General features: G+C 40.4%; 1 protein-coding gene across 6 annotated transcripts in view; it reads left to right on the forward strand.

The window, feature by feature from the left end:
- Positions 1-27,500, forward strand: part of LOC143038861 (uncharacterized) — a 603,232-nt gene that overhangs the window by 489,063 nt on the left and 86,669 nt on the right. For 4 of the 6 annotated variants that reach the window (XM_076208495.1, XM_076208497.1, XM_076208499.1 and 1 more), the window contains exons 5-6: positions 11,735-11,794; positions 23,557-23,665. In XM_076208495.1, the coding sequence (XP_076064610.1) occupies positions 11,735-11,794; positions 23,557-23,665 (169 nt within the window). The remainder of the gene's footprint in view (positions 1-11,734; positions 11,795-23,556; positions 23,666-27,500) is intronic. The other 2 variants (XM_076208496.1, XM_076208501.1) reach the window with 1 other exon arrangement.

Genomic DNA, 27,500 nt, shown 5'->3' on the forward strand with positions numbered 1-27,500 from the left:
TTTCTTCTTCTTCTTCTTCTTTTTCTTCTTTTTGTTGTTGTCTTCTTCGAGCTTGACATTGACCACGGACGCCGTGGCAGGGGAGGTCGACGATATGGGTGACGTGAAGCTGACGACAGGAAGTGGTCATCCGCATCAAGAGGTATTAGTAGTTACAGGTAACCATTGGGAATCGAGACCGGATCTTCGCAGTCACGAGGCGAGGTCCAACAGACCTTCCCCGTATACCTTAAAAAAAAAAAAAAAAAAAAAATAAAGAGAAAAAAAAAAAATATATATATATATATATATATATAATATATATATATATATATATATATATATATATATATATATATATATATATATATATATATATATATATATATATATATATAAATACTGCAGAGCAGTTCAAGCCTCCACCGAAGAAATACCTTCCATGGCTTCTTGCCAGCAAGGGTGAGCTCATCCTTGGATGAGGTTCTTGAAAGACACTTCAGCCTGTTCCTCGAAATCCTGGTCACTGTTCAGCTGGGCCATCCTCGTGCCAAATAAGCGTCAAGTGCTGCTGACGCATCATGCAGCAGCGTGAGGGGGGGAAAACCGAACTATAGCCAGTTTATTGTTTCAGATTCGTCTCGTTCTTGTCTTTCTCCTTCCTTCTTGTCAGACTGAAGGGTTCGATTACTTCGCCTTTGCGTTCTACCTCGTACAAGACGCGTGATTCACTAATAGCGTTCTGACTCAACGGTCAAGTCCAGTTGGATTGTGCCATTCAGGAGAATACTGTCGTGACACGCGCCATCAACTTCGTCGTGTCAAACACCAGATGACGTTCCTCTTCAGACTAGAAGCTTTCGGTCTGAACTGAGTCACGATGGGTCAAGACTGTGTTCATCAGAACATCGTCGACCTTGTTTTCTTATGACAAAACTTACACAGTGCATGATGGTAGAAAACAGACCAAAAGCTTCGAGTCTTTTCTTATTATGCTGCATATTCATTTAACAGACAAATCTGCTGTACGAGGTGCTCACTGTCAATCTGTTGAAGTCAATATTTTGGGGACTTTATTGGCATCCCGAGGACTAGATTCGTGCTGGATGCTTTTGTGATTGGAGACTGATTTCCACTCTTAAAGGATACCAATCTTCTGTAACTTCGATTCTCTTTTTATCTCCTGCCCTTAAACGGTTACCAGGGTGGAATTCTCCAGGTGTTTTCGAAATGGTATTGTAACTCATACGTTTGGCAGCGTGGCGCCGGTTCGACACGCCCAGTGACTTCAGTGTTTAGGTTGACTAGATTAAGGGTGGGTGAAAGGTGAAGAATTGTATTTTCATTGTGTATTTTCAAAATAAATGTTTTTTGTTCACAGTTTTTTTTTTCAATTTGGGTAAAATTCTCCCGGGTTAACCTTCCACGTTAGCAAAATAGAGGGTAACCATTCTAGGAACCTGTCCTTAAACCACCTTCATGACTTCATCTCTTCGACGTAACATTCTCCCCAAGGATAGAAACGCTAGTTATCGTCCCATATTCATCCTCTTCCTCGGATTTCTTTCCATTCATTCCAGGCCTATGCTTAGGCAATTAAGTTCTAATAGTTTGTGCTATTATTCCCTCTCTCTCTCTCTCTCTCTCTCTCTCTCTCTCTCTCTCTCTCTCTCTCTCTCTCTCTCTCTCTCTCTCTCTCTCTCTCTCTCTCTCTCTCTCTCTCTCTCTCTCTCTCTCTCTCTCTCTCTCTCTCTCTCTCTCTCTCTGTCTCTCTCTCTCTCTCTCTCTGTTCTTAGGAGCCGCCACTATGATTGGAAATATCAGTCGCTCAGGCACTGTCAACCTCTTTTGATCATCAGATAAATGGTTTCTAGTGCATACTGGCTTACATCTTAATCCTTTATCTGGCAAATACCGTATGGGTTACTAAATACAAAGTTTCATGCAGGCAGCATTTTATGAAATATAGTGACATCATACGGGCCAGATTCACTCAACATTCTTTTCAGGTTAGAAAATAAATGCTAGTTAAATTAGAATTAATATCCATGTGAACAAGTTGCTTAAAGACGGCAAAGGAAACGTGGATTGGGAGTGGAAGCGTTTATTGCTGACGTTTCGTCTGCGCTGAGGAAGTCAGTAGACGAAACGTCAGAAATAGACGCGTCACTCTCAGTCCATGTTTTCTTTTAAATGCTAGTTACTTTGAACTGTTCTCTTTCTTAGATCTCCCTTATACCACCTCTTTACTTCCCTCTGTTCGATACCGTATTGTCCCCACGGGTAGAATCGCTGGTTATTGCCGACAAAATAATTTGATTGCTGGCGACATTCCGTTAAAATTCAAAGTTGATTTTGCAAGTTAAAGTGTCAACTGAAAGGATCTTCACCTTGTAAACTCCGTAATGTTTTCTTCGATTGAAAAATCACCCGAAGGCAGCAAGAACGTAATATCAAAATCGTCTTTAATAGTCAAAGGGTCAACCATCAGTATTACTTTTAGTGATTGGACGATATCAAAATTTCTTAACGATTCAGAAACGAATCCCGATACTTTTCTAAATTTCCAATTCCGATACCTGTAATGATTATATTATTTTCAGGCCCTACAGTTGCTTTGGAAAACAAATATTTTTTGAGCAAAGTACATTTCTTAATAATTAATTTGTCGGAATCGTTAAAAATTTCGGTATTGTCCCATCAGCGTTAAGGTGGCGACACGCTTGGACGATTCTCATTAGTATGCTTATTGCTTTTGCGACTTCGTTTAAATAGAAACTATTTCGTTTACGATCTTTTGTTTTTCAAAATCAAATGCCAAATGACTATTGGGTCATATAGTGAGAAGTTGAACGACGAACTAAGAGAAGTTAAACCTAGAATACGAATGTTAGACACATTGTTGAGATGTTCTTGCTTACGGAAGTCTAAAATATTGTAACCGAAATCGTTTTATACTCAAGCGAAATAGCAAAAGCGAGTAGCATGCTAGCGAGAATCGGCCTAGCGTGCCGCCGCCATTACTTTACTTGTTTGATGGTAATCACTTTGGTTAGAGATCAGTCGATTACTTTTCTCGCTTCCCAAAGCTGTTGCATGAGTATTGTACGATCAAACCAGAACGTATATCTTTGTCCAGCATAACTTTGACATATCAGATACTCGCATTAGCATTCCAGTCCTGTCCTGTGTGCGATAACAACCTGAACTCGACTGATAACTTAGGTCAAATGAAGGAGGGAAAGGGTTATATTTGAGAATTTCTTATTAGCGTGACCGTCATGACACTATGTTGAATCAAATGTTAATTCATGAATATTATGAGATTCTTTTATGAGCAATATGCAGCGATTCCATCCATGGCGACATTATCTTTCTCGACCTCCTCTTCCTCCTCCTCCTCCTTCTCCTTTTGTTCTTGTTCTTCTTTCTTCTCATTTCTTCTACTTCTTCTTATTCTTCCTCTACTTCTTCTACCTCTTCTTCTTCTTCTTCTTCTACCTCTTCTTCATCTTCTTCTTCTACCTCTTCTTCTTTTTCCTCATTTCTTCTACTTCTTCTTCTTTATCTTCTTCTTCTACCTCTTCTTCTTCTTCTACTTTCTCCTCATTTGTTCTACTTCTACCTCTTCTTCTTTCTCCTCATTTTTTCTACATCTTCCTCTACCTCTTCTTCTTCTTTCTCCTCATTTTTTCTACATCTTCCTCTACCTCTTCTTCTTCTTTCTCCTCATTTCTTCTACTTCTTCTTCTTCTTCTTCTACCTCATCTTCTTCTCCTTCTTCTTCTTCTTTTCATGTTTTATTCTCTTTGGGATCCCATTTGCTAAGCATGTGTGCAACATGGCAATTCCGCGAAGGTCCTATCGATGGAGGCCAGATGAAACGGGCCCGTCCATATCGGTCCTCACTTTCTGATATCCAACACCTCCGTGTCGGTCCTTGATCTCGGACGTTGTTTACACCGAGTCCTTTATGGCCTTTGTTTAAACCAGCGAGTCCTTAGCGTGTATATACGATGAGACTTGAACATTTTGGCTACCTCCCTTATAAGGGGGGAAAAAGCCTTTGGTATATGTATGTATGTATGTGTTGGTGCCACCTCGCCTCCCCACCTGGTGCCACCAATCGCGTTGTAGCATTCCCTCTAGTATGGCACTGTGAGCCGAATGTGTTAGAGCGTCGCTACTTGCGGCGTAGGTCGAGGTGACGGTATATATATATATATATATATATATATATATATATATATATATATATATATATATATGTGTGTGTGTGTGTGTGTGTGTGTGTGTGTGTGTGTGTGTGTGTGTGTGTGTGTGTGTGTGTGTGTGTGTGTGTGTGTGTGTGTGTGTGTGTGTGTTGTTTATATATATTTTTTCTCAATATTTTTTTTTTTTTTTTTTTTTTTTTTTTTTTTTTTTTTTTTTTTTTTTTTTTTTTTTTTTTTTTTTTTTTTTTTTTTTTTTTTTTTTTTTTTGTAAGGAGGAATTGGATAACGTAGTCGATCCTCGAGAAGCGGAAGCGAAAGTTCAGTAGGACAGTGAGCCGGTTGGAAGAAACGGAGATCGTTCTTTGTTTTAATGATGCAATTTGGTACAGCAAGAACCCGTCTGTATAGGCTGTGACCAGTTTTCCAAGTCTGTCTACAGGCTAGATGACCGGGTCTTATAAAAGGGGAACTCTGATGAGTTAGCGACAAGGAATTCCGTTCAATAGTTTAAATTACAAGGAGCCAATTTGGCCTGACTAGAGTTGAGCTAAGGCTCAAATATTTGTTATTAAATTACACAATTTTAATCCTTAGTTACATATTTACAATCTATGTCCAAGTGGACATAGAACCATAAGAAAAAATAGATTAGCAATATCGATGTCTTGCGGTATCATACTTCGACCGTTGGAGTCGAAACGGGCAACGTGGCCTGGCTGGTGACCCCGGAGATAATTGCTTTGACCCTGCTCGACCTGAGAGATGAGGTCTTGAGCGGGCTCACTACCACAAAACTCTTCATGCGTGCGTGCGTCCGTGTGCACTGGTGCTGGCTGGCATTTCAAGCAGACTGTTGAAATGCAATGCATACAACATATATATATATATATACATATATATATATATATATATATATATATATATATATACATATATATACATATATATATAATATATATACATATATCATATATACATATATATGTATATATAATATATATAATATCTATATGATATATATATATATATATACATACATATGTATATAATATATATATATATATATATATATATATATATATGTATGTATGTATGTATGTATATATATATATGTGTGTGTGTGTGTGTGTGTGTGTGTGTGTGTGTGTGTGTGTGTGTGTGTGTGTGTGTGTGTGTGTGTGTGTGTGTGTGTGTGTGTGCGTCGATTTCATTCTCCTAAGAGAACGTCAGTATAGCAAAGAGGAATAAAAAACGAACAGTTAACAAGCTATATGAGAAAGTCAAGGACTGTGCAGGTACTGTTCCACTCTATCACTGACAAAAAAAAAAAAAAAAAAAAAAAAGTGGATGACATACTACGCTCTAAATACCTCCGCGATTTGTTGTTAAAGGTAACAAGTCTGTTTTCTTTCGTGTGTGTGAACATGGTTTACGGCGACAAATTTCTTAAAGAATTTTGTCAGATTTATCATCGTAATAGACTGGAGTCCGCCCCCACAAACGTGGCCAAGAACCAAGAAGAGCGAGAAAAGGCACAAAGAGCCCAGTGACCCTCTTAACCTATTCAACTCCGATGACACGATGTCTTGTCATTTGGCCAAATAAAACAAAAAATCATAATAAAACAACAAAATGTTTGATGATCAAACAGCACCAGAAAAATATGACGTCATCAGTCCACCACGGGGAGGCCAGTAGACGTAATATTTTTAATGTGCTGTTTTATAATAAAACATTTTGTTTTTTTATTATTATTTTTTGTTTTTTTTTACCAAATGAAAAGACATCATTTAATACGAGTTGAATGTGTTAATAATCTACATCACAACAAGACGTTATTTTCTTTGTGACATTTTGAATAAAATCCGATTTTTTTTCATGATTATCAAAACAGGAATTCACACATAAGGTCACTCACACAGAAACTTCTATACCAAAGTGCAGTTCATCCTGGGCGTCAGATTCTAAACCAAAAAATTCTAGATTATGTAGATGCTGTCAAAGAAACATTAGTAATTATATTTCTCAGAGGTAATGCATGGTAGACCCGGGCGATCTCCGTGGATGCTATGCATCTTAAGTGGAGAGCGAATCCCATTGGCAAGAAGTAATAAAAAATCTTGTTAATATTTCATAGAGAAACGTAAACTTTGGTTATCGCGTGACCCCGAGGTCTTTGAACAGCGGGAGAAATATGGAGACAATAGCTTACCCTATAGACCAGTGGTTCCCAAACTAGGGGGGCGTGAGAAGGATACAAGGGGGACGTGAAGTCATCTGCTCAAAAATATTTGTTTAATTAGAATAATAAAATCATTCAAAGAACACATATCTGCCATTACATACATGCAAAGTATAATTATAGCAAGCACTCCAACCCATTTTCTATTAAGCTAGTTCTCCTTACAAACAGAAATCTGTTTTCCTGAACAATGCTAAGAAATAAATGCAAGAATCATTTCACGTGAACAAAATAGGGAGTGAGGGCGTGCGGGTCTACTGGAAGCAAAAAGGGGGCGTCAGGTAAGATAGTTTGGGAACCACTGCTATACACGGTGGCAATGGAGTAAGATGGCTTACTAAATGTTTTCACTTAATCCTTTTTCTGTAGGAAACGGGGATTTCTTCGACTGAATAAGACTACTTGATTGCAGCCCGAACAAACCTGCAAGTCGTCAGCAGCAGTGGTGGGAATCGAACCGTGTAATTAATGAATGGAATAAACTTCGTGCAGAGGCAGTGCAATGTAGTTCAAACCTGCAAGTCGTCAGCAGCAGTGGTGGGAATCGAACCGTGTAGTTAATGAATGGAATAAACTTAGTGCAGAGGCAGTGCAATGTAGTTCAAACCTGCAAGTCGTCAGCAGCAGTGGTGGGAATCGAACCGTGTAGTTAATGAATGAAAAAAACTTCGTGCAGAGGCAATGTAATATAGTTCAAACCTGCAAGTCGTCAGCAGCAGTAGTGGAAAGCGAACTGTCGAAGACGATAGAACGAGTGCTAAGGTGGTTTCGACATATGGAGAGAATGAATAAAGGGAGGCGAGGAAAAGGACTGTGAGCCACAAAACTGATTCCAAATATAAAAAACAAATCATACGAAAGTCGACTAAAACATATGAATCTGTTTCCCCTAAAAAAAAACGTAGACTCAGAGGTGACTTGATATAGGTCTTTAAGATTCTAAAGGGAATTGACATCAAAAGTGACAAAATTTTCACACTGAATGCGAAACAGACAAGAAGTAATAGTCTCAAACTGTCAGGAAATAGATTTAATTTGGAATTGGGTAGGAACAACTTCGCCAACCGTGTAGTTAATGAATGGAATAAACTTCGTGCAGAGGCAGTGCAATGTAGTTCAGTTCGAAGCTTTAAGATTCGTTTAGGTAAACACCTAAGCAAGATGCTGTAATCCCTGCCATTTATTTTATATTATTTGTTTATTTGTTATTATTTGTCCGTTTATTATTATTTGCTTGATTATCATTTATTATTATTTATCTGTCAAATTATAATTTTTTGCTATTTACCTGTTTATTATTTAATTTTACATATTTATTTATTTTATTTATCATTACTTATATTATTATATTTCATTTACTTATTCATTTATTATTATTATCATTTTCTTTGCATCCGACCTAGTTATAGACCAAAAGGTCTCCTGTCGGCATGCTCCTCCTATGTAATCCTTTGACTTAGAAATAGATGGAGTGAGGAAGACCGGTTCGGTTCCCAGGACTTACTGCGTTGGTTCAAAACAGCCCTGGCCTGGTGGGGAGGCGACCTAACATCGGAAAAAAAAAAAAGTGCCGCAACTGACAGGGCTTTGCTCTATTGCTCTACCAGGGGTTTCTCACTTCCCACTGAGTGGGGATGGGGCGCATAATACCAACACCTGCCTTATGTCTACCTGAGCGTTGCTTCTTTTTCTCCAGAATCCTCTCCGACGCTCGCCCTGAGACAATGAGATCACTCATGCAAACGTGGACTGAAAACCAATTAATACGAGGTGTCCGGAAAATATCCAGCCATCGTATATACATTAGCACAAGTCATATGAACACTTGTTCAAATGAGCATAGTTCCTTTCAGTATCCTCACCCGCAATTTCATGAGGTCAAGTCCTCTCCTCTTCCTCCTCTTCCTCCTCCTCCTCTTCCTCCTCCTTCAGCCCTTCCCCTCACCAACCCTTCATCACCAGAACATCTCATCACTCAACTCGTCTTCTCTCCGTATGGGGTACCGACTGCCCGTTTTGTGCTGTCGATATTTTAGAGACTTTAGTGACACCCCTAAGGACCAGAGTCATACAGCATTCTTTTATGGCTGTTGACCAACCTCCACTCAAGAATGAACGCGGACCACTTTGAACTACTGAACTCTCCTTCTGTTCTTCTAAGACCCTTCTTAAATCTCTCCGTTACCACCTCTAAGACTCCAAGGACAAAAGCTTTGCTTATTGCAGACAGAATACCCGTATAACCTGCCCTTTTATTCCACTTTCACCACCCTCCCACATCCTCCACCCTCCCACATCCTCCACCCTCCCACATTCTCCACCCTCCACACGGACTTTTGTCCTACAACGCCCACGAGTAGCACTCCGCCCATTCGAGTATCTCCTTCCTTCTCCCCTCCGCTACCTACTTACCTCTGTGTCTTGCAACCCCACTCCCGTCCCTCAGCCACAAGCGTCCCTTCTCCCCATTCACCCAACCCTACTGACGGGTGGTCTAGAGCGCGTGCGCTGATCTGCGACCTGCTCAAATGGATGTTCTCCACACATCACATGTACATACACACCCAACATGATTATATCATGCCGTTGGCACTCTAGGCTGATAGACTCTTCACAGGTGCGAGTAGTCATCTCTTGGTAACGTTTCGTAAACATACATTCATCATCGACAGCACGCCTGTGGTCCGATTTGTGTTATTATACCTATCCCTTTGATGCAGTGTAACCGAAGCATATGTGAGCAGTGCTGGACCATTTTATCATCCATCCATCATGATAGAGTACAATATGTTCAGACAAATAAGGTGTTCCGTGCGCACAGGTGTTAACAGTTAACACGAATTCACTTTCGTGCCGTTACGCAACACGCAGGCACACAAGCATGTGGAATAGCTTAAAAGGTGATGTAACCCAAGCTCAAACAGTACGTGAGTTCAATTCTAAATATGATAATAGGAAATCAAAGACATAGATTAAGTTGGAACTGTACATGAATTTGAGTCCAGGTACGTTAGAAAATTAGAAAATAGGAGACGGGACCCTACGAGTATTGTTCCTTTCCTGTATACTACAATTAAGTAAATACAATTAGGTAAATACACACACACACAAACACACACACGCACACACAGACACACACACACACACACACACGCGCGCGCGCGCGCGCAAACCCAAACCTAAAGACACACGCAATCACATACATTGTGATACACACAGACAGGCACACGCACATTGATGCATACGGACACACATACACACGCAGACACTTACAAACAAACACACACGAGCGTAGACACAGGTACGCACGTAGATCCACACGCGTGCGCCCTCCCCACGACACACACACACACGCAGACACTTACAAACAAACACACACGAGCGTAGACACAGGTACGCACGTAGATCCACACGCGTGCGCCCTCCCCACGACACACACACACACACACACACACACACACACACACACACACACACACAACACCACACACAACACACACACACACACACACACACACACACACACACACACACACACACACACACACACACACACACACACACACACACACACACAACGCTATTTATAGGCCGCCGACAAGTTCCCCTACTCACTGTCCTTCCTTTCCAACTTTATACGCGACCATCAGGCTGTAGCTCTCTTCCTGATCTAGTAAAATCTTACTCAATGGAAAAAAAAAAAAAAAAAATCGGGGGCAGACCTGAGGAAGAGGGGGAGTGGGAGGACGTACTTTGACCCTTCTTGCAAACTGTGCAACCTCTTTTTGTCCTGCTCCCTGTATTTCCTTGTCTCCGTGTTTCATTGCTTCTTTGTTTTTGTTTTGTTTTGTTTCTTTGGTCCGTTACTTTTCGCCTCATTATTACTTGCTCTCTTGGTTTCTTTGCTGTTAGTGTTGTTTTCGTTACTTTATTTCTTAGCAACATGACGGTAAAACGGTAGGATCACTTGGCATGAAACATTAATGTCATCTATTCTAGTCTGATGTGATTTTTGGTAGTGACTTTATTTTGAAGGACACTTGTAAACCTCTTCTGTCGTCTAGCCTGCTCGGTGGCGTTTGAATCTCACTAGTGAGTTGGGATTCGATCTCGCCTCTCAGCGGGGTAAGACCGGGCACATTGTAAGGTAAGATGACATGTTTAGATGCAACTAAGCGCCTACGAACGTATGTATGTGTGTTCGTGCGTGTATGAACACTGACCAAAAGACCTGGCCCAATCTGAAGGGATATAAATCTTGAAGAAGGCAGTGACCCTAAAGTTGTAGATTGTTGTACATACAAAACAAAAATAAAAAGAAAAAAAAATAGATAGAAAAAATAAGGTATCCTGTCATTATCAAACCGCTTGCACAAATTAGGAATCCTTGTTTGTAGCTGCTTTGTTTTCTTTTCTTTTCTTTTTGTAGTATCATCCTTATTGTAACTCAGGTCGATTTTTTTGACATTCACTGATTTAACCTTAAGCTTCTTTATTTGTATGTTTGTATAGAATCAATTTTTTGAAACACTCACAAACACATATACAAACACATATACACACGCACGTACGTACACACACAAATGTACGTACACACACGCACGCATACATTTAAGTGTACACGCACGCACACACATGCCCTCACAAACATACATGTGTGTGTATGTGTGTGTGTGGGTGGGTGGGTGTGGGTGTGTGATTCACCATGGTCTTGGATTACGTGTTTTGACTTGTGATCAACAGCTATTTCCCTCCCGTAAGAGAGCTCAGAGCTCATATATGACCGATCTATGAGTAATGATGTGACCTTGCATGCACACACACACACACCCATCTCTCTGTCCACGAGAGTTGGAGTAACGACTCGCAGCACATCTTGTGAGGGGGAGCACGTGTGAATCTTTTGCTTTTTTTGTTTTGTTTATTTGTGAACATGAACCCTGAAAGACTGATATTAATTTATATTTGCTGATTTGATAAATACTTTATTTTCAGTTGAATAAATTGATTTTGCTCCTAAATTGCTATAATTATTATATGGTTATTCTCATTATTATTCTTTAAAAGTAAACATTTTTATTTGCTTTATAGACATACATACATACATACATACATACATATATATATATATACATATATGTATGTGTGTGCATGTGTATGTATATATATATATATATATATATATATATATATATATATATATATATGTATGTATGTATGTATGTATATATGAATATGCTTCTTGTTCTTTATTTGTTTATCTTTCCTTGGTTTTGCATCTTTTGTGTTATGCTTTCAGTCGGACTACGGATCGGGAAACTGGTCTGGCAGAGGCGACATTGACTACAGCTACTACGAGGTGAGTGAGCGAAGACCTGACGCGCCTAGCGGATCCGCGCGCAGCAAGTGTTCTTCGCGTCTTTCGGCCTGAGGAGCACTAGAAAGCGCTAAGCCTTCCTTATAAAGAAACACTGCATTCAACTAATCATGCCTGAAGTCTGGACGTTTTACTAAGCTAACACTTACTCTAATCATGACCTCTAGGCAAATTAACGGATAATCTAGTACGGATTGTCAAACTGACTATGCTCTATTTAGCTAACAGGTATTTTAGTATGGGCCTGTTAATGTAGAAATGTATGACTTACATAACCTCTAACGACTTAGTAAGTAGCTGAAGGTTTATCTAACCAAGTGCGTGAGCACTGTACCCAGCAATAACTTGGTTGATACCACGTGACCCACTACTACCTGTTGCACGGCCGGGTTGTCGACGACTAAACCGACTCCTCAATTGGTTTACCGCCGTTGAAGATGTTTTGGACATCCAGATGAATATATATATATATATATATATATATATATATATATATATATATATATATATATATATATGTATATATATATATGTATATGTATGTATGTATATACAGTATATATATATATATATATATATATATATATACATGTATGTATGTATATATATATATATATACATATATATGTATATATATATACATATATGCATGTATATATATATATATATATATATATATACATACATACATACATATACCAAGGCTTTTTCCCCCTTACAAGGGGGGTAACCAAAAAGAAAAAGGCATAAAATCATTCCCACCCATTCCATCCCTGAATACACTCCACACCCCTCCACCCTCCCTCTTATCTTAGCACCTCCTGAATGACGGGTCATCCCTGCACCTTGTCCACTGCCCTGGGTCAGAAGCAGTGTCGCAAGACACAGCACATCCACAGCAAGGCCGCTTCATTAAATCGGCGACCCCCCCCCTCCGTCCCCCCATTGCATAAAATGAGAGGACGGGGAGAAATCCCTTCGGGCTGCGTCAAATTTTGCTCACACATACGACCTCACCCCCCACATCCACCCGCCCATTCCACCTCATGCTATCACAACATCATCCATATACAACCATTCTCCACTCACCCCTGTCTTCTGTCCTCTCCCGTCCTTCCTCAACAGACATTCCCCTCTTCCCCAAAGCCCCCTTCACCCCATCCATCCACCTCATCCTAGGACGCCCCCTCATGTTCACTCCCTCCACATCTGCCTTCCACACCTCTTTTACTAGTCTTTCTTCACTCATTCTTTCCATGTGTCCAAACCATCCTAATATTCTTTCATCAACCCTATCTCCCAGCTCCCTTTCCACCCCCGTTCTCCTCCTCACCTCCTCATTTCTCACTCTATCTAGCCTAGTAACCCCCATCATACTTCTCAGACACCTCATCTCAAACACATTCAAACTCCTTCTCTCTTCTTCTCTTATGTTCCATGTTTCTGCCCCATGCAGTGCTGTTGGCACAATCACTCCTTCATACAGTCTCCTCTTAGCATCCATTCCCAAATGTCTATTCCTCATTACACTCTTTAATCCACCAAGGCATTTACTCGCTTCTTTCAATCTACATTCTACCTCCACTTTCACTCCACCTTTCCCTGCCACATTTGCACCCAAGTATCTAAAACTATCCACTTCCTCCAGTTGCTCTCCCTTAATGCTCACTTCCAGTCTACTGCCACTTTCACCCCTTGTACATCTCATCACCTTACTTTTACCCACATTTATCTTTAGCTTTCTTCTATCACATACTCTCCCAAACTCTGCCACCAACTTCCTCAATCCCTCCTCCGATCCTGCCACAAGCGCAGTGTCGTCCGCAAACAACAGCTGGCTCACCTCCCACTTTTCTCCATTTTCTTTAACCATCTCCAATCCCTTGCCCCTTTACCCTTGCATTTACCTCTCGCACCACCCCATCCATGTATAAGTTGAACAGCCAGGGTGACATAACTCATCCTTGACGAAGTCCCACCTTTACCTCGAACCACTCACTCTCTCCATTTCCAATCCTGACACAAACTCTACTATTCTCATAAAAACTCTTGACAGCTCCCAGAAGCTTTCCTCCTATCCCGTATATCTTCATAACCTCCCACAGTGCCTTTCTGTCTACCCTATCATAAGCCTTTTCCAGATCCATAAAAGCCCAAAAAACATCCTTCTCCTTTCCTATAGCTTTCTCACATATCTGTCTTACCACAAAGATCTGATCTACACAACCTCTACCTGTCCTAAATCCACACTGTTCCTCACCAATTACTCCTTCTGTTCCTCTCCTAATCCTCTCAACCAAGATCCTCCCATAAGCCTTCCCAACTACACTCAACAAGCTAATCCCTCTGAAACTACTACATTCACACTTGTCCCCTTTTCCCTTGTAAAGAGGAACTATACAGGCACTCCTCCAGTCCTCCGGCACTCTACCCTCTCTCCAACAAACATTAAATAACCTCACCAACCAGTCCACCATCACTGTACCTCCCTTTTTCAGACATTCCGCATGGCATCCATCCAGACCAGGTGCCTTACCTGCTTTCATCATCTTAACAACTGCCTTCACCTCATCCTTCCTTATTTCTCCTCCATTCTCCTCATTCATCACTCTCATTTTCTTCGCACTTCCCACTGCAGCAATCTTTCCTTCCCTATCCTCCTTCACATTAAGCAACTCCCTAAAATATTCTGCCCATCTTCCCCTTACTGCCTTCTCTTCCATTATCATCTCTCCATCTGCACCTTTTACCTTTTCTTCTCTACTTGATTCGCCTCCTCTTCCTCTCTTAATTTCTTTCCAAAACATCTTTTTATTACTTTCAAAATTTTCTGTCAAACTCTTACCCCATTTCACATCTGCTCTCCTCTTTGCAACCTTTACCTTTTGCTTTACTTCTCTTTTCTTTTCTTTGTACCTCTCATATGACTCCCTCGTCCTATTTTGTAACCAATCTGTGAAAGCTCGCTTCTTCTCTTCTACAACCTTTTTTGTTTCCTCATCCCACCATTCACTACCCTTTCTTCTATTTCCCCCTGTCCTTGTTCCACACACCATCCTTGCACACTTTATGACTCCCTCCTTGAACCATCCCCATTCCTCCTCCACACCCAGCTCTACTCTACCCTTTACTCCCTCCCACTCCTCCTTCAGCTTCTTTCCGTACTCCTTCTCCTTTTCCTTCTCATTCAAAGAGTTCACTCTAAGAACCTTCCTACCTTTTGTCCCTTTCCTCTTCCTCCATCTATCCTCCACTTTCAACTTACCTTCCACCAAAAAATGATCTGATATTCCCCCACCCTCTCCCCTTAGCACATGTACATCCTTAACTCTTCCTATCATAATCCTATTTACCACTACATAATCCATTAGCGCTCTATCTACCACCCTTCCATCCACCACCCTCTCCCATGTGTACTTATGCTTGACTTTCTTCCGAAACACTGTATTTGCTATCATCAACTCTCTTTCTAGACACATTTCCACCATCAACTCTCCACTACTATTCTTTCCTGGAACTCCACATTTCCCAACCACTCCATCGATTGGACCATTTCCTACCCTAGCATTAAGGTCTCCCAGTACTATCACATTGACATTTCTTCCTAAATCCTCTATGCACTCATTTAGATCTATCCAAAAGGCCTCCCTTTCTTCTACACTCTTCTCACTGCCAGGCCCATATGCACTTACAAAGACCCACATCTCCTTCCCCAGTTTCACCTTCATCCACATTATCCTTGAGGAAACCTCCTTCCACTCCACTACCCGTTTACCTATCTCTTCACTTACTAGAATGGCCACCCCTTCCCTCCCTCGCCCTCTCTTCACTCCTGATAACCTCCCACTTACACTCCCAAACTTACACTCACCCTTCCCTTTCAACTTAGTTTCACTCAAAGCCAACACATCCATCTTTCTTCTCACAAACATACTACCTATCTCTTCCCTTTTACTCTCATCTGTACCACATCCACGCACATTAAAAGACCCAAACCTTAGGGTGCTGGTCCGAGGCTTTCCAGCCCCTCTTATGCCTTCTTTTCTTTTTCTAGGAATGTGCCCTGTAGGGCTACAAGGAGAAGGATGCCTAGTCCCAATCCCCGTCCCTTTCTTCTCGCCTCTTACGATCCAAGTGGGAATACTTGGTGGTAGTATTCTTTTCCCCCACCACAGGGAATTCCCCCATCACAGAAAAGGAATACTCAGAGAAATGGTACAGGACAGCAACAAGGGGTTGGAGGACAGCATAACGGAGGGACAGTCGTAGTATAAAAGTATATTATATATATTATATATATTATTATATATATATATATATATATATGTGTGTGTGTGTGTGTGTGTGTGTGTGTGTGTGTGTATTCACTTGGTCTGTGTGGATCACGTGTGTTTGACTCGTGATGTGTGTGTGTGTGTGTGTGTGTGTGTGTGTGTGTGTGTGTGTGTGTGTGTGTGTGTGTGTGTGTGTGTGTGTGTGTGTGTGTGTGTGTGTGTGTGTGTGTGTATGTATGTATGTATGTCTGTATGTATGTATGTATGTATGTATGTATGCAAAGTTGACCACTTGGAAAAAGAAACTAAGAAGCAGAGCGCTTTCGTACATTACATATTCAGTGCAAAAAATACATAGATGAACAGAAATACATAGTTTATATATACATAAAGGATCAAGGTCAGTTTACATAAAAGTAGAGGACATTTATCCCCTGGAAAGTGGTAGGTCAAGTCGCATGGGTCGATGCGTTCCACTAATGAGGGAGGGGCGACATTAGGTCACACTCACAGGATTACATTTTATCTGTTGTTCTTTTGCTTATTTCTTGGCAGATAAAATTGTCAAGTTTATATAAGCCTTTGTGTAAGTTAGTATTTTGATCACTGGTGGTATGGATCAAACTGCACTCTGTTAAGTTTCTTACTATTATGTTGTTGGTGTAATAGATGGTGTAATCTTCAAACATGTTGATTTAAATAATCATCCTGTTGATTGGGGGTAATGCCCATGCCATCTATTACACCAATAACATAATAGTAAGAAAGTAACTCTAGTGTAATCTTCAAACAAGTTGATTTAAATAATCACCCTGTTGATTGGGGGTAATGCCCATGTCATCTATTACACCAAAAACGTAATAGTAAGAAACTTAATAGAGTGCAGTTTGATCCATACCACCAGTGATCAAAATACTAACTTACACAAAGGCTTATATAAACTTGACAATGCTATCTGCCAAGAAATAAGCAAAAGAATAACAGGTAAAATGTAACCCTGCGAGCGTGACCTAATGTCGCCCCTCCCTCATTAGTGGGACGCATTGACCCTTGCGACCTGACCTACCGCTTTCCAGGGGGTAAATGTCCTCTACTCTTATTTAAACTGAACTTGGTCCTCCTTCATGTATATATAAAATATGTATTTCTGTTCAGCTGTGTACTTTTTGCACTGAAGATGTAATATACGAAAGCACTCTGCTTCCTTAGTTTCTTTTTCCAAGTGATCTACTTTGCATAAGTGAACACACGTACCCATGTTCTTATTACTATATATATAGTATATATATGTATATATATATATATATATATATATATATATACATAATATATATATATATATGTGTGTGTGTGTGTGTGTGTGTGTGTGTGTGTGTGTGTGTGTGTGTGTGTGTGTGTGTGTGTGTGTGTGTGTGTGTGTGTGTGTGTGTGTGTGTGTGTGTGTGTGTGTGTGTGTGTGTGTGTGTGTGTCTGTCTGTCTGTCTGTCTGTCTATGCATGCATGTATGTATGCATGTATGTATGTGTGTATGTATGCATGTACATGTATATATACCGGTATCCAAAGGCAAACAAACTTTTTACAATTCGGTGGTCATTTCATCCTGTTTGTGGGTCACTAACCCAACTGTTTGCCGTGAATGACGTCCCTGCAGGGCTGGGGACGGGAATCCTAAATGGTGAGAGATGCCCAAGGGCTGTGGTTGCACTGAGGTGCCCCCGTGATGCTAGCAACACGCTTATTTAGTCCTTTATTAAAGTAAGAATAGGTGGATCATCCTGGCTTGGAGAAACAAATCGTCTTATCTGCCCGGCTTGGACCTTTGAGTCAAATTCTCACTAAGCCAAGCAGCTACCGCCTGGGCCGACACCGCACGGTCTTTGTCTTGAACCCCCTCCTCGAGTACCAAGGTAGTGGGTGTGCATATTCCCACAACCACACCAGACTGTTGAGTTAAAAATACATACCCAGTGCCTACTCTCCCCTTGTTGGGGTCCGTGGTGGGTGGGGACATGGAGGGAAAATATCTAAATTTATAAATATGGCATTCAGACGCGGCACTTCTGGTCCGGCGAGCTTGCAGTGGTACAAACGAGACACGGGCACGTCGAACCAGGCCCAGCGTGAAGTTTTGGTCGACTTCTCTGTGTGGGTACCTAGGACATTCTCTCCCTCTTCTAGGACGATCTACCACGCTTTATTGGCGGAGTTCAAAAGACTTAGATCGAATATAGCTCCCTCTGAGATAAGGAAGCCGAGCAGTGTTGCGATCAGTAGTAAGAGTTGCATCTATTACTGGTTAAGCCACAACGATTGGTCCAGCGCTTAGTCATAGGATGAATTCAGCACGACATTTTTTTTTTTTTTTTTTTTTTTTTTTTAGAATAATTCAACTTAATGAGTGTATGATGCCGGTTAAGTTAAAGGCCACCCAGGGCTTCATCTCTTACAAAAGATTACAAAGCCGGAGCATGCCGACAGGAGACCTTTTGGTCCATATCTAGGTCGGATGCGAAAAAAAATCATAATGATAATAAATGAATGAATAAGAAATATAATGATGTAAATAACAAATAAAATACATAGATAAATGCATAGGTATAGTTAAATAATAAACAAACAGGTAAATAGTAAATAATAATAAATTGACATATAACTAATAATAAATGAGAATCAAACAGACAAATGATAACAAAACAAAAACAAATAATATAAAATAAATGATGATCATTACAGCATCTTGCTTAGGTGTTTATCGAAATGATTCTTAAAGCTTCGAACTGAACTACATTGCACTGCCTCTGCAGGAAGTTTATTCTATTCATTAACTACACGGTTGTCGATGTTATTTCTACCCACTTCCAAATTGAATCTATTTCCGGACAGTTTGAGACCATTGTTTCTTCTCTGATTCTCGTTCAGTGTGAAAATGATTGTAATATATTCTCTTATCAAGGTATATGGGCTTGAAGTGAAGATGTTTTGTATCAAGCTTGATCCTGTGTCCACCAAAGAACAAACTTATTGTTTTGGTCGATTTCGATTCGAGTGCTGTCACCATCAGAGCTAGCAAAGAAATATGTACGGATCTCCATGGCTTTGGAACAGGAAACACTAACATTTCTCTCCTGGTTCCATAGGCGAGAACCACGCCGATGGGCTTGCTATAAAAATGCCGAAATGGGGTTTACCATAGGACTGAGGTCTTTGGGACTGATCATAGACTTGTGTTTACAACAGTCGGACTGTGTGTCAAGTCCAGAAATTTTTTGAGATGTAATCTACCAGTATTTCATCTAGAGAATTAAACGGAGTGGTGGGCAGCCTTGAGGACACTGAAGAACTTGGGATACCTTCAAACGTGAAACTCTGAAAGTTCTGTTCGAACAGCCGATGGACATCTGGTGCCAGACGTGGAGAGGAGAGTTCACTGGGCCGAGGACTTTGAACAGTTTCATATGGCCGACCAACACAGAGATCATCTTTCCCTAGTTGGTATTCAGGTGACGTTTGTCAGTCTATCAGTAGATGAAAATCCGCCTTCTGAGTGAGATCAGACGGGCTGCAAATTGAAGGGCGAAAAGACGATTGGCATGTACAGTGTCAGTAGGAACTTGCTGCGGTGTGGTCTGCTATTTCTGCCATTCCCTCTGACCGGAAAAAAGGGGACAGGTTGTTTCTATCTGAAAGGAGAAAGGAGTTTGGCAGGACTGCAGTATTTCATTACCCATTATGCCGGAAAGGTTGCTAGCAAGGGCTCGTTCGCATCTGCTAAAGTTTCGGAACAATCTAAGCTCGTCCCCGTTAAAGGGGCTATCACACTGGGCAGCTTCCACGGGCTTCACCAGCGCCGACAGTTGCGAGTTCGTTTGAATAAAAGCGACTTTGGTTACATTATCTTAATTTTCAAATACCCAAACATTAAATCATCTTCCCGTCATATATATCAAAGCTGAATGAGGAACTAAAAGATTGTAAACATTCGTATAGAATGTTTGACGTACTGTTATACAAATGAAGGTTGAAGATAGGATTCGGGACGCAAAAATAACCCAGTGTGATAGCCCCATTTAGTCGACAACTCGAACACTAGAGTACTAGGTTTGCTTGTTGTTGTTGTTGTTTTGTATGTGTGGGTGTGGGTGTGGGTGTGGGTGTGGGTGTGGGTGGGTGGGTATAGATTTTAGCAAGGAATATTTACAGTCCATGGTGATTATGTGGACATCCAGGGAAGCCACCCGACAAGTAGGCCTACACAGACTCGTTACGACTGTTTGTATGAATTCATTTCCAACTGGGATTTAAACCATAGGTTGTGTATTCACGAGGAATGGGCGTCAGGATCATGGTACGGTGGATTTCTACAAGGAGCTGGGTAAAGCTGGACTCCACACCAATGCATATTCCATGGAATTATATAAAAGCCTCCGGACAAATATATTGACTCGATTTAAGCCTGAGGCCGTGAACTATCTCCTGGATTTATATGAAACGAAATTCGTTCGTTGCAGCGCGAGATGTACGGAAGAAAGGGCGTGATTCACCATGGTCTCGGATCACGTGTTCGACTCGTGATCGACAGTTATTAACCTCCCGGATGAGAGCTCAGAGCTCGTATGACCGATCTATGGGTAATACTGTGACCTTACACGCACACACATACCCAACTCCCCGCCCACGAGAGTTGGAGTAACAACCTGCAGCGCAGCGATACTGAAATTATTTCAGCCCTGGGCGGGATTCGAACCCGGACCGCTGTAGTAGTGGCAGGCGAGATATCTAACCACTGCGCCACGAGGTTGTGGATGTAGCTTGTGTGGGTGGTTGGGTGAGTTTGGATGGGTGTGTGTGGATGTGGGTGCGTCCGCGTTTATATACGCGAGCGAGCGCGCGTGTTTGTGTGTGCGCGTATGTCTATGTTTGTATATGTATTTGTGTGTATGTGTGTGTGTGCGCACGCGTGTGTAAGTGTGTATGTGTGTCTGTATGTCTGTCTGTCTGTCTGTCTCTTTGTGTATGTATGTGTGTGTTTGTATGTGTGTGTGTGTGTGTGTGTGTGTGTGTGTGTGTGTGTGTGTGTGTGTGTGTGTGTGTGTGTGTGTGTGTGTGTGTGTGTGTGTGTGTGTGTGTGTGTGTGTGCGTGTGTGTGTGTTTGCGTGTGTGTGTGTGCGTGTGTGTGTGTGTGTGTTTGTGTGTGTGTGTGTGTGTGTGTGTGTGTGTGTGTGTGTGTGTGTGTGTGTGTGTGTGTGTGTGTGTGTGTGTGTGTGTGTGTGTACGTGCGTGCGCGCGCCTGTGTGTGGCTCGTCTGTGTATCACTGAATGTTTGTCTAAAATTGACCGATTAAAATTGGAAAATTAATTATTTTTTCAGTGACAAATATTCTAAAGTTTTCGTGAAAGTTGTTCAGGCCTTTGCAATTGATTAATTAAAAATGGCTTGACAAAATCGTACTCTGTCTTGCTGGTGTTCCCGTTTGCGACCCTTACCTAAAAGTTTGGTCGAGGACTGATTGATGCATTTGCTATAGAGTAGAAATTAAATTCCTCGGTGCTGGAGCTTGGTTAAAAAAGAGAATATTGCAAATAAATATTTATTTTGTGCTACAGCTTAGTTAAAGAAGAGAATACTGCAAATAAATGTTTATTTTGTGCTACAGCTTAGTTAAAGAAGAGAACATTGCAAATGTATATTTATTTTGTGCTACAGTTTAGTTAAAGAAGAGAATACTGCAAATAAATGTTTATTTTGTGCTACAGCTTAGTTAAAGAAGAGAACATTGCAAATAGATGTTTATTTGGTGTTTACGTTTTCTACGTAAGAAGGCGACATTGTTCGAGAACGTTCGAATTCTGAATTTGAATGGATGAATTATCTAACCATATTTACATTATAATGCAAGAATGCTAAAAGATAACAGCATTATTTGCTTTCTTCTTTTTAAAATTATTTCCTACTAATCTCTTATAGTCAATAATTCTTTTATATCTAGTTAACTGCATGATTTATTGGTAGTGACAAAGGTAAGTCGCTTTGAAACAGGTAAAATTTGTATAAACGTTGATATAATAAATCATATTAAATCTTTTAGATTATATGACAGGTAATGTCAGAAAAATATTATTGTAATTTTCCTGGTCATATACGAGTGGATTTTGTAATCAGATTCAATCATATCATTACAACAATATTACTATTTTTTGACGTGATTTCCAAAATCATGTCTTGCAATGGTAGTTATGGCTAATTTCTTTAATTTGATTGGTATAACACACATTTTATTTTATCATCATTGCAACGTTCACTTTTAAGAACAATAATTTTGAAATATTGTAGGAACACATGCATTTCACAGTCTCAGGAATGAGGAAATACTCGTATAAAACAAGTGTACATTTTCCATTATTTTATCCGGTCACTGTACTATTTCTTTCTCTATATAAACCCTGTACGTTTACTTTCTGATTTGCTAGAGCTTTCCAGGACCAACTAATTTTAATAGAAATAAATAAACAAATAAATAAAAATGAATAACGTAAATACAGATAGCACCAGCTTCAACCTAGTCAACAACAGAAAACACGATTCATTTCTCCTCTTTCATCCGTTGGACCCTTTTCACAGAAGCAAGTGCGCTTCAAAAGACAACTACATCGACATGCTTTTACACACACTATCACTAATACGCACATTTTCTCTTCTTTTTTTTTAGAGAGAGAGAGAGGAGAGGGAGAGAGAGGGAAAGAGAAATGAGAAATAAAGCAGAAAAAAAAAACAGAAAGATAAAGGAGAGAGAGAGAAAGCTGAGGGAGAAATGATTAGTGAAAGTAGAGAGAAAGAAAGAGGAAAAGGAAAGATAGAAAATAGAAAAAGAGAAAGAGAAAGAGAGAGAGAAAGGAGAGAGATTCACGTTTCGACTAATAGCCGGTGTTTCTATCCCTTTGGATAACAGCGTTGAGCTATAGAAAGGACAAAGGAGAGATTTAAGAAGAGTCGTGTGAAGGAATAAATATCACTAAATTCTACAATATATTGAATGTGTGTGTGTGTGTGTGTGTGTGTGTGTGTGTGTGTGTGTGTGTGTGTGTGTGTGTGTGTGTGTGTGTGTGTGTGTGTGTGTGTGTGTGTTTGAGAGAGAGAGAGAGAGAGAGAGAGAGAGAGAGAGAGAGAGAGAGAGAGAAAGAGAAGAAAAGAAAGGAGAGCATGATGGCGTCAGTGAAACGTACATCGTTCTTGGGGTATCCAAGCGGTAATCATGTATACATCTCTCACACATCACCTCATCTCAGAAACAAAGTTAGTTCTCCACCACACAACATCAACGATCCCTGCGTCCTGAGACCAAGAGTACTGAATTCTTCAGTCACCCCTTGGTGTAGCCCCCTCTGATGACTTAACCAAGAGTACTGAATTCTTTAGTCACCCCTCTTGCGGCACACTCTGATTACTCGTTTTCTTCTTTCTCTTGACAGGTTGACGATGACGAAATCCCTCTACAGACGTACGAAGGTTCCGGAATGGACGGGGCCCCACCAGTATTTCCCCCACCACCCCCTCCCATCACGATCACCGATGGCGAAGGTAGTCTGCTCGAACTATGAAAGAGTTCCTGAAACCCGTTTGGTCGAACCAGCAGAAGCAGCTGGTCAACAAGTTCTTGGATAGTCGAACTATGTTCGATCTCTTAGGCTGTGTCTGGTTGAACGTCGTCGTAAAACCGTTATCACACTGGGCTATTTTTCCTTCGACTTTTGGAGCAGATTTGAAGCCCGAAGCTTTTGGGAAGGAATCTGATATGATAGAAGAAAATTAATCTTCCTCCAGTATATCAAATGACAGTCTATGTAGATTGTAGAGAAAAGAAAATAGTTTACCACAGTGATTTTACGGCGGGAAAAGTGGTGTAGGTGGGTGGTACCGCCGATTAATCGGTGGTCGGAGGAAAAATAGCTAAGTGCGGTAATGCCTTTAAGACTTAAAAGACTTGATAAGATTTTCAAATAGAGAAAGATGGGTAGAGTTAACGTAGCCAAAAATAATATTAATCCTGCCAGCCCGAAGGCGTACTTTATAGATGTTATTCAGGCTGGCGTCAAAGGTGAACAATAAACATTGCGGTCTCTTTGGAATAAAAGGTCTCAGCAACGTCATTAGATATTACAAAATATTTTTAATTAGCTAGAATCATCAAGGCTATAAGGATTGTTCACCAAATAACATCTAGAAAATTCAAAGTAAGGAAAAAACAAGCACCCTGCCTTGAAATCTAGAATTGATAGCTACTTGTAAGAAGACTACAAATTTAGGTAAATAATTAGATATGCATTTCAGGCGGAATGTCAGTAGATCAAGAATCAACCCATTCTAAGGAGGTTAAGATGTTTTACATGGTATATATTAACGACATTAGTTTTTGTCGACTGAAAAGATATCTACGCGTTCAGCAACAACAATTTATAATTAATCCCTACAAAACCTTTTAACTTTACGGTTCATATATTTTCTTTTCCAACAGAAAAATCTAATAATGAAGTTTAGGTTTTTATATAATTAAATCATTGCATAACAATGTATTCAACAAGTTAAGTATATCATACAGTAACATTACTAGTGTTCACACGGTCAAACCGTTACCTTCCGATTCACAGTGTTTTTGTTCCTTTTTGTTATTAGACTTTGACAGTCCATTCTGCAATTAAGTAAATACATACATACATACATACATACATACATACATACATATCTGGAGAAACCATAAGGGAATTGAAGAACGGAATACTAAACGTTTTCGTCTATTAAGACATCTTCAGAGTACAAAGATATACAATAGATGATGGAATAAATATAGTAACAAGAGGAAGACAGGAAAGGTCACAAATTTGTCAATATTTGCAAAAAGAAGTCCTCATAATGAATAACAAGAAAAAAAGCATAACACATACACACATATACCAAGGCTTTTTCCCCCTTACAAGGGAGGTAGCCAAAAAGGAAAAGGCATAAAATCATTCCCACCCATTCCATCCCTAAATACACTCCACACCCCCTCCACCCTCCCTCTTATCTTAGCACCTCCTGGATGACGGGTCATCCCTGCACCTTGTCCACTGCCCTGGGTCAGAAGCAGTGTCGCAAGACACAGCACATCCACAACAAGGCCGCTTCATTAAATCGGCGACCCCCCCTCTCCGTCCCCCCATGCATAAAAGGAGAAGACGGGGAGAAATCCCTTTGGGCTGCGTCAAATTTTGCTCACACATACTACCTCATCCCCCATCTCCCCGCCCATTCCACCTCATGCATCACAACATCATCCATATACAACCATTCTCCATTCACCCCTGTCTTCTGTCCTCTCCCGTCCTTCCTCAACAGACATTCCCCTTTTCCCCAAAGCCCCCTTCACCCCATCCATCCACCTCATCCTAGGACGTCCCTTCATGTTCATTCCCTCCACATCTGCCTTCCATACCTCTTTTACTAGTCTTTCTTCACTCATTCTTTCCATGTGTCCAAACCATCCTAATATTCTTTCATCAACCCTATCTCCCAACTCCCTTTCCACCCCTGTTCTCCTTCTCACCTCCTCATTTCTCACTCTATCTAGCCTAGTAACCCCCATCATACTTCTCAGACACCTCATCTCAAACACACTCAAACTCCTTCTCTCTTCCTCTCTTATGTTCCATGTTTCTGCCCCATACAGTGCTGTTGGGACAATCACTCCTTCATATAGTCTCCTCTTAGCATCCATTCCCAAATGTCTATTCCTCATTACACTCTTCAATCCACCAAGGCATTTAGTTGCTTCTCTCAATCTACATTCTACCTCCACCTTCACTCCACTTTTCCTGCCACATTTGCACCCAAGTATCTAAAACTATCCACTTCCTCCAGTCGCTCTCCCTTTATGCTCACTTCCAGTCTACTGCCGCTTTCACCCCTTGTACAAGTATTTCCACTTGGATCGTAAGAGGCGAGAAGAAAGGGACGGGAATTGGGACTAGGCATCTTCTCCTTGTATCCCCACGGGGGACATTCCTAAAAGAAAAAGTAAAAGCATAACACAAAATAAAAATATACAACAATAAAAAATGACGGAAATAAACCAGAAAGTTAATGGAAGAATAAAAGTGACAATTGGTCACAAGAAACCTTTATAACGGAACTTCACGATAAACATATAGTGAATTTAACACTTTCCATATTAAAATATATGTAATAAGATGTACAAAAATACAGTAACAAATAAAAAAGAAATGGTAACCATATAATATAAGTGACAATTGTTCACAAGAAACCAATTGTCATTTATGTTACATGTTTACCATTTCTTTTTTTATTTGTTATTGTAACTGTTTGTTATTACCTGCATCTTGATATGTAAATTGTTAAATTCACTATATGTTTATCGTGAAGTTCTGCTATAAAGGTTTCTTGTGACCAATTGTCACTTTTGTTCTTCCATTAACTTTCTGTTTTATTTCTGTTATTTTGTTATTGTTATATATTTTTATTTTGTGTTATGCTTTTGTTCTTGTTATTCATTATGGGGACTTCTTTTTGCAAATATTGGCAAATTTGTGACCTTCCCTGTCTTCCTCTTGTTACTATAGTCATTCCATCATCTATTGTATATCTTTGTACTCTGAAGATGTCTTAATAGACGAAAACATTTAGTATTCCCTCATGGTTTCTGCAAATATCTTTACTCAAGTGTATTTTGTGATTATTGTTGCATACATACATGAAGGCACTGTGGGAGTTGCTGCAGATATATGGGAGAGGAAGAAAGCTGTTAAGAGCAGTCAAGAGTTTTTACGAGAGTAGTAGAACCTGTGTTAGAATTAGAAATGGAGAGTGAGTGGTTTGAGCTAAAGGTGGGACATCGCCAGGGATGTGTTATGTCGCCTTGGCTGTTCAATTTATACATGAGTGGGGTTGTGCGAGAGGGAAACGAAAGGGTAATGGACCAGGGACTGGAGATGGTTAAAGAAAATGGAGAAAAATTACAGATAAGCCAGTTGTTGTTTGCTGACGACACTGCGCTTGTAGCAGGATCAGAGGAGGGATTGAGGAAGCTAGTGATGGCCTTTGAGAAGGTATGCAAAAAAGAAAGTTGAAGGTAAATGTAAGCAAAAGTAAAATGAGATGGACAAAGGGAAAGGATGGCAGCAGATTGGAAGTGAGTATTAAGGGAGAGAGACTGGAGGAAGTGGATAGCTTTAGATACTTGGGTGCGAATGTAACAGGAAACGGAGGCGGAGGTAGAATGTAGATTGAGAAAAGCAAGTAAATGCCTAGGGGTATTAAAAATTGTAATGAGAAATAAATATTTGGTAATGGATGCTAAGAGGAGATTGTATGAAGGAGTGATTGTGCCGACACAACTTTATGGGGTAGAAACATGGAACAT

This window comes from Oratosquilla oratoria, chromosome 25 (genome assembly GCF_046742065.1).
Source record: "Oratosquilla oratoria isolate Oo_2021 chromosome 25, ASM4674206v1, whole genome shotgun sequence".
NCBI lineage: Eukaryota > Metazoa > Arthropoda > Malacostraca > Stomatopoda > Squillidae > Oratosquilla > Oratosquilla oratoria.